Here is a 9073-nt window from a genome sequence, read left to right on the forward strand (position 1 = left end):
CGGAATCAGATTTTGTAAAGCACGTTCTGGGTTGCTTCCGCTTTTGGTTCAGATTTTGGCAGCGGATTTCTAGAATCGGATTCTGCTGGATTCGCCCTTTGGTTTAGATTCTGCTGCGCGACAGCGGAATCCGTCGATAAAAGTTGAACCAAACAGGGCCTCAAGGCCGTCGTTGACCCACTTGTCATCACGAATGCTATGTGATCAGCTCAAGGAACACCAACGAAAGCTTCTCCATACAAACTGTTATATTCCTATAAACCCAAAACTAAGCATAATAAGACTCTCACCGTCATCCATGGGAAATTTGTGGCACGTAAAAAAATTGGAGGCGGGGAGCCTCACCTTGGTCCTTCCCATCGGAAACCATTGTGTTGGTCTTCTCCTCCACCTGCCACCTCACTGAAAGTGAGGTTCCTTGCCTCACAAATCCACTCCAAGCAGCGGCGAGGTGTTGTGTGAGGTTGTTGTTGTTCCTGGATCTGGCTACAGTGATCTAGGGTTTCGATTCCTTCCTCGGGCCACCTGGAGTACCCCAACACTATTGATCAGGTAAACATTGGGTAAACCTCCACGACTGCTTAGGGCTCCCCTCGCACCCACCGTCTCCCTAGCCTTGGCATGCCACCGGTCCGCCCCAGATCGTCCATGAGAGAGAGATAGAGGGAGGCGTTGAAGCGGAGGAGCCGAAGCCAAAGACTGCATGAGGTAATACATTGACTGGTCTGGGGATTTGGACGTGGTAGAGTCAAGTGAACTATGAGGCAAGGAGGAAAGAAGGCGACCACGGCATGGCCGGAGAGGGAGGGGTGATGGTCAGAATGGCAAGCCAACAGACGAGCCCGGGTTGGAAGGCCAGCCCAAGACTGTCGGGAGTTTTTGCGTCGTCGCAGGACCAACCGAGCTGGGCCAGCCCATTTGCAAGAAAAATTAGATGTTGGCTCCTGTTCTGGGAACCTTCTAGAAGGGTAAAGGTCTTGACAAGTTCATGTCCCATTTTTGTTTTTTCCGGTTTCTTTTTCCTCCTTTCTATTTCAAAAAAATTCCCTCTTAAAAAGAGTTCAGAAATTTCAAAATTGTTTGGAATTTCAGAAAATCACATTTTGAAAAAGATTCCATTTAAAAATGCATTTTCAATTATTAATAAGAATTTAAAAAATGATCCCTTTTTAAATCAAAAAATGTTTGGGAATTACAAAAAATGTGTGGATTTTAAAAAAATTATCAAACATTTAAAAAATGTTCCTGATTCCAAAATTTGTTAACAAATTTTTAAAAAAATCTAAAGAAATTCAAATAACATAATTTGCAAAAATGAAAAAAAAACTGAAAAGAAAATTTTACACGGATATAGCAACTGAGACTTAGTGAAGTCTCGGTGGATTGAGACTTAGCCAGACTGCAAATATAATCCCACGTATATTCTATTAGACTGGAAGGAATCTAATCTTAGCATAACCACAAGGCATCGATCACCTCCTTGCTCTCCATGGCTTGGTAGTAGTACACCGTGGCCGCCGCCAAGGAGAATAGCTGCTGCGCGCCAGACAGAAGAGCATACACGGCCACCAAGCACAAGCACGCCGCCATGCTCCTCTTGGCATACCCAAGAGCGAACCTGTGCAGCGGAGCCACAACGGTAGGCCCGAGGTATGCCACGACCACCAGCACGAGGCCCTCCTTCCTCCTCACCCGCGTCACGAGCCGCCACGCCTGCCGGAGCGCGCGCACGCCGCGGCACTTCCTGCTGTCGGCCACCGACGCTGCGACGCCCACCAGCGCGATGACGGTGAAGCAGAGGTAGGCAAGGTGCGCGATGAGGGAGACGAGACCCTGGACGGAGAGCCACCCCGAACGGCCGCTCATCACTTGATAACGCAGCGCGGCCAGGACTGCCCCTGCGAAGTCAAGCGCGCCGACGACGGCGATGGTGATGGAAGGGCCCTTCAGGCTGATCCTCCCGCTGACCAGCTCGCGCAGGAGCCCCGCTAGAGAGTAGCGGTCGCCGGAGTAGGTCGTGGAGGCCGCGAAGAGGGCGAGGATCTGCTTGACGAGGCCGAGCGCCGGACCGACGGTGAACTGGGCGATGGTGATGCGGACCATCCTCTTGCCAACCTGCTTCATCTCCTCCGTCTCCATGAGCTTCTCCGCGAGCTTGGCGTACTCGGCGCTCGAGGGGTCGGTGCTGTTGATCTCGGTGAGACGGCTGGCCATGCCATCGGCGAGAGGCCGGACGAACACGACGTGGGCCAAGGGGTCAAGGAAGGCGGTGACGGCGAAGAGGAGGAGCACGGGTGCGAAGAGCTTGGGGTTTAGCGCGGGGAGGATCAGAGCTTCCTTTAGGAAGGTAAAGCATGAGGTGATCTTGGCAGCCATGGCTTAGGCTTAGCAAGGTGCTTTGAAGGTCGAGGATGAGCTGCCTAACGCTGTGGTTCTGTGGAGGAGGTTTGCAGTTGGGGGAGGAGATGGCTGGTTGTGTGCTCGCCGGTCAATTAAGAAATTGGACAAGTCATGGACGTCGTTGTGTCCATGGGAAGACTTGGAAAAATCAGTCCACGGAAAGCTCGACATCACTAATTTCCAGCCAAAAGAATCAACGGAAGTTTTCGCCGCCGGCCGGTGGGTAGTGCGGTGTCCGACCCGTTCGTTTTTTGTTTTTTTTCTATATATGACAGTGTAAGACTCTTGAAAGAAAAAAAGGGGGTTTTTTGCAACCCAAAAAAACGAATTTCATCAAAATCTTTATTTTTTGAATATATATTATTTATTTTATTTTTTTGTATCTACCAAAATTGTAAGGTAAAAAACATAAAAGATCCTGGAGTTCGTAGCGCAAAAGCGGTATGTCTGTGAAACGAGCCGGCCCAACAAATTTTCCACGGTTTTTAGGAAAAGGTTTGGAAACCTTTCTGCAGCGGTTTCAGGACTCTTCCATCCAGTTTATTTTTTCTTTTTTTTGCTTTTCCTTTCAGTTTTAATTTATCTCTTTTCACCCTTTGTTTTTATTTTTCCCTGTATTTCACATTTTATATTAGTAAAAAGGAGTGAATATGTTTTTTCATTCAGCAAAACAGAATGAAATTTTTTTATATGCCGTCAACATTATTTTTGAACTATGCAACAAAAGATTATAGTTTGATGAACATTTTTTAATGTGTTATTTTTTTAAATGTTTGATATTGTTACAAACATTTTTCTATATCATGAATTTATTTGAAAATTACATGAACAATTCTTTTATATTCATGAATAATCATGAATATCCAAGAGCTTTGCGAACTCGGCGCTTGAGTGGTCGATGTTCTTGATCTCGGCAAGTTGGTCGGCCATGCCGTCGAGGAGAGGCTGGACGAACACAGCATGGACTAAGGGGGCAAGGAAGGCAGCATTAACAATTTATAAAAGTTCAAAAATATTCACAATTTTAAAATTCATGAACACAGCATAAACAATTCAAAAAAATATTCACGAGCATGAACAATTCATAAAATTTCATGTTCATATCCCCCAAGATCGACCCTTTTTAAAATAAATGAACACAACATGAACAATTCAAAAAAAATATTCAAGCCTAAAATGTTTCACAATTTTAAAAAGTTCATGAATTCAAAAAATATTCACGATTTCGTAAAATGTGCACAAATTTGTAAAGTTCATTAATCTAAAAAATGTTTATCAATTAAAAAATCACAAATTTGGAAAACACAAAATAAAACAAAACAGAAAAGAAAAGAAAAACATAACAAAACTAAAAAATAATAAATAAAAAGAAAACCGGCTTGAAAGCTTCCCAAAACTGGGTGAGAAGCTATCAGAACCTTCCTAACATGGCCCCAGGAAAAGCGGTCTGTAAAACCCATTGATAAACCGGCCTGCTATGGAGCGTGGGTAGGCAAAGGCGTGCTAGTGCTCGCAGCGGGTGATGCATATCATTTGTGGAGTGGGGGAGGCCTATTGATATGCATCGCTCGTTATGACCATTAAGGGTTTGATCGCCCACTAGCGAACTGCTTTCAGGAACTTTTAAGAAGGTTCTTGAATTAGCAATTCACTATTTTTTTGTTTCTTTTCTTTTCGTTTTTCTTGTGTGATGTTTCTTATTTTTATTTTCTTCTCTTTTTGTTTTTAAATTCACAAATTCCAAAAATATTTCAAATGTTCGAATTTTGTTTGAAATTACACCGCAAATTCAAAAAATACTTGGATATCTAAAGAACGTGTTCTAAAAAAACTTGGAATTTTAAAAATATTTAATAATAACAAAAAAAATTGTTCACTTCTATCAGAAACAATGTTCAGAATTAAAAAAACACAATTGCAAAAAATTTCGCAAATTATTAAAAAGTGAGCATTTTGAATTCACGCATGATTTTTAAATTCATAAAGTTTTTTCATATACGAGAATGATTTTGAATACATGGATATTTCGTGAATCCTTGAACAATTTTTAGAATCCATGAACAATTTTTGAATTTGCAAACATTATTTGAGTCCATGAACATTTTTTGTATTCATTAATATTTATTGAATATGTGAACATTGTTTAATCCACAAACAATTCCAAATCCATGAAAAAATTGATTTCGTTAAACAATTGTTGAATTCATGAAAAGAATCAAGTCAACAAACATTATGTGAATTCATGATTTTTTTTCAAATTCATTAACAGTTTTTGAAAAACCCCTAATATTTTCAAATTTATGAAACTTTATCATGGATATTTTCTAAAATTCACAGAGAAAAACTGGGGTATGATAACCCACAAGTATAGGGGATCGCAACAGTTTTCGAGGGTAGAGTAATCAACCCAAATTTATTGATTCGACACAAGGGGAGTTGTCGTGGAATCGTCACGTCAGATGTCTTTAGTGTGAGGACTTAGTCGCGAGGCCAACGCATTTATGTGGTAGCTTGAGAGGGGTTGAGCAGAATCGAGAAACGCAACACAAGACAGGGATTTAGACAGCTTCGGGCCTCGGGAAACATCATCCGGTAACAACCCTACATGCTGTTTGAGGCTAGATCTTATTATCATCACGAGGGAGTCGCCGTAAACCGGCTCTCCTCTAGTTGTGTCTAGCCCTAGAGATTGTTTCTTGCTTGTCCCCCTTTGAGGAGCCCTGCCCCTCCTTATATATGTTTAAGGGGCGGGTTACATGTGGAGTCCAACTCGGACTTTAACTTAAACTATTTTGACTTCCCTTCCTGGGCTTCTTAACGTCTGCCGGTTTAACATTGTCTGCCGGTTTAACATTGTCTGCCGGTTTACCGTCTGTCTTAGCCATCTGTCTTGACTCTCTGTCTTAACTCTCCGCCGGTTTACCATCCGCCGGTTTACCAAGTCCCAGCCGGTTTACAACTCCAGCCGGGTCATACCGCGGCGTATATCCCCGACATTAGCCCCCAGTTTAATTTGGATTTATCCATGTTAAACTGATCTTGATTATCCTTAAGTCCTTGTCACTTCCTTCTTCTATAAAATCCGAGTCAATAGACCGGCTTCATAATCAATTTGCTGACATCGGCTTGTCATAGTGAAATATTGTGAAGAATAACTCCTTTGACTTCAGCTCCCAATGCTTAACAAAAATATTGGCCTTTGAAATACTCATTTGATCTTCAGCCGGTTTAAGAATGTAGAACTTGCCGGTTTGAGAATGTAGAACTGTGTCGGTTTAAGACTTGAACTTGCCGGTTTGAGAATGTAGAACTGTGCCAGTTTAAGACTTGAACTTGCCGGTTTATCATTGCCGGTTTACAAATATTGATGGCACCAGGTCATAATTGTAGTTAATATGAAGCTTGAAAATATACCTCTTATATGCCTATCACTTGTAGCCCCCAAGTCTTAAGAAGGTAGCATAGCAATAACTTAAGACTTGCTTCAATATGAATATCACAATCTTGTAGAAATCCAGGTTATTCATCAATCACTAGTCAGAATTGAGTATTCTACATATGTAGCCCCCAAGTGCCGGGTTGTCATGCTTGCAGCAACCTGGGACTTGAAATTTCCTTATTCTCATAAAAACTTCAACCAGTGTAGCCCCCAAGGGCCGGGTCATTATGCAATAATGAGCAAGGACTTTGTAAATATAATCTTGTAAACTTTGATCATCAATGTGTAGCCCCCAAGGGTCGGCTCAGTAAGATAATATTGAGCTGGGACTTTGATATATTCTTCAATGAAAATAACATCATATGATGTAACCCCGTCATGGGGCTTGAATTCACGTCCACAAGGTTAAGAGCCTTGTGCTTTACCAACTGAGCAGTGGACCCTTCAATGTAATGGATAAAAAGCTTTGTACCTTAAATTGTTGACAGAGGCAATTGGTAGCCCCTAGGGCCGGCTCATTACCATGTGATGAGTCGGGTCTTCAATAAGGTGAGCAAGAAATGACTTTGCACTAGCCCCCAAGTGTCATGGTGCATGCTTGCAGCGACATGAGACTTGTGTATTTAATGTAATTTCAACTGAAATAATGTAACCCCCAAGTTGCGGGTCGTAAGCCTGTAGCAACTCGGGACTATTCCTTCAATTGTAGAATAAATCATATCTATTGATAATATGATAGCCATTTGCGCTAAAGCGACTTTGAAAACCTTAATCATAATATTGGTTATTAATAGCCATAATAAAAATCCAGCCATGTTGGCTATTTGAATAATATACCCAATGATTTATAAGCGCATAATTCCAATGGCGCAATCCAAATATATACTGGCGACTTATAGTCCAAAGCCAGGCCGGGTCAATAAACACCGGATTATAAGTGATTATGTACTGACAACTTGTAGTTGAAAGTCGAGCCGGGTTAACGAACACCGGGTTAATTTGATGACTGATAGTCATGCCGGGTTAATAGACACCGGTTCAACATAAAATTTATCAAAAGAGAAAAGACTTTGACAAATAAAAGCAAATGAAAACTTATAGTCGAGGCTTTTCAAGGGCTGCCAGGCCCAAATTCGAGGCTTTTCATGGGCTGCCAGGCCGCTGAGTTAAACCATTTTTGCAAAGCCTTTCAAGATGGGCCTCCAACTAACCAATCGTCGTTTTAACTTTGACAAGTTCAGGGGCTGTATAAGATTGACTTGTCAAACGTTCGGCGGGTCATGCCAGGATTACCTGGAAAGGAGTGGCTTACTTGATGAAGGCAGGTTAACCCGGGGTTTTAGGTGAATACACCAGGCTTCCAAGCCGGGCTTGATAGCATATTACAAGGGTCCTTTCAAACTCTTTGTTGCGTTGCACAAAGAGCCCCCAAGTAACTTTGTGAGCTGTGCTCTATGGGTGCCTATGTTTGAGCTGTGTGTAGCAACAAGACTCTCTTTGGCCCCTTGGGTGTGAAGCTCCCAAGCTTTGTTGTGGCGTGATAGCCGGATTAATGGACATGACTCCGGTTTGTCAGCTGAAGCCCCCATGTGCTATATTTTTGAGCTATGCTCGCCGGGTGCCTATGTTTGAGTTGGGTTGTGCAACAAACTCTCTTTAGCCCCTTATAATAATATTGGCTTGATAGCTGCATCAAGAGGGTAGTAACGCTATATTCTCTTTGGTGAACACACCTATGTTTGAACAGGAAGCCCCCAAATGATCATATGAAGATGAGCCCATATGGCAGGATACCCATGTGTGAACCGCGCGTCAGGGCAACAGGTCCTCTTCGGCAACCTTTAACTTTTTGCAAGAGATAAATTCATCTTGAACCGGTATTTTGAACCGGCTATCGAAAGCTTCAAAGCTTTGTGGGAGATAACTTTCTCTTAAACCGGATATTAAACCGGAATCCATCTTTTTAAGCCGGAAATTTTCTGACGGCCTTTAAATTTGCACCAATACGATGGTTTAGGGTCCTGCATTAGACAACTTTGCAGGCCGGAGTAATTGCTCTTTTAAAGAAGGCAATATGTAATATAAAATATATTGGATGGATTTCACCTGATATATCACGCCAGAGGTTATTCACCATGAAGTTGATGATCACTATGGTGAAGCTGAATTTAATGCCGGCCGAGTCGGCCGCGGTGTCGTAAACTGGTACGGACGAGTGAGTCAATCGCAGGCACGGTAAGCCGTGCAGACGGGCGAGTCAACCGCAGGCACGGTCCCGGCGAGTCGATGTAGGCTGGACCGCGGGGGCGGCGGCTCGTACACATGTCCATCGAATAGCAAGGCATAGACGAACGCTGGTGCAGAACGTTGCTAGTGCGTGCTCCATACCCGCAGTATGATAAAGTTTTATCTGTATATAAAAACACCAATAGGGCGGTATAATGGTGCTGAGAGAAATTAAAATGTACTGATAAAATATATAGGAGGGATAACACCTGATTGATTTTGCTTTCATGCATGTGTATGGAAGTCAAACATATATCTGGGTTGACCCTCCTCTCCTTTTAGCGTGAGCTTCCTGTAGTAAACCGCCCACAGCGCCTCCCAGGTCGTGGGCTATTTCCCCCTTCTTTTTTTAAGCGCCCTTTGACTTTAGTTTCATACCCGCAGCCGGTCCCACCCCTTTGTCGGGTACCCAAACCTTCCAAGGGAACTCGCCAGCGAAAGAAACTGAATCGGGGGTAGCTCAAGGCTACACCGGCGAAGGCGGAGGCAGGGGCACCGCGGCACGAGAGGCCAGCGGGCAAAGGGCACGGGGCTAGCCCCAAGGTCGCATGGGCGATGCAAGAACCGGTCCTGGCGCGTTGTGGGAACGTCATAGTGGCACGAGGAGGGAGCGAGGCGGCTTGCGGAGGCCGGCCGGAGCGGAGGTGCAAACTGGCGATGGCGGGGATGCGGCGGTTTATCCGTGGCTGGTCCGGCTTAAAAAAGAGCGATTACTTTGTCTTGCGATGTTCTTCAATACAGGACAAGTTATATCACTGAGCTGTTGACTGACTCATACCGGTTTATATCACGGTCAAATATGGAGAATCTCAAGACAACTCCTCGAGTCGCCTTAAGACATGGGGCTACATATCCACCCATGCATCCATCAAGCTTTGGAGGACGTGCCCAAATAGCAGTTTTCTTATTTACGCCAATATATCATTGCCTTGGCCAAAGCTAATCATG

At 43.6% G+C, this 9073-nt stretch overlaps 1 protein-coding gene across 1 annotated transcript; it reads right to left on the reverse strand.

Moving 5' to 3' along the window:
• Window positions 1-1227: 1227 nt before the first annotated feature.
• On the reverse strand, window positions 1228-2490 carry LOC125528301 (uncharacterized). The gene has a single exon (XM_048692794.2). It carries the CDS (start codon window positions 2374-2376, stop codon window positions 1450-1452), a length of 927 nt encoding a protein of 308 aa, XP_048548751.1. The 5' UTR covers window positions 2377-2490; the 3' UTR covers window positions 1228-1449.
• Window positions 2491-9073: the final 6583 nt, after the last annotated feature.

Source organism: Triticum urartu, chromosome 2A (assembly GCF_056163025.1).
Source record: "Triticum urartu cultivar PI428250 chromosome 2A, HENAU_Tu73, whole genome shotgun sequence".
Lineage (NCBI taxonomy): Eukaryota > Viridiplantae > Streptophyta > Magnoliopsida > Poales > Poaceae > Triticum > Triticum urartu.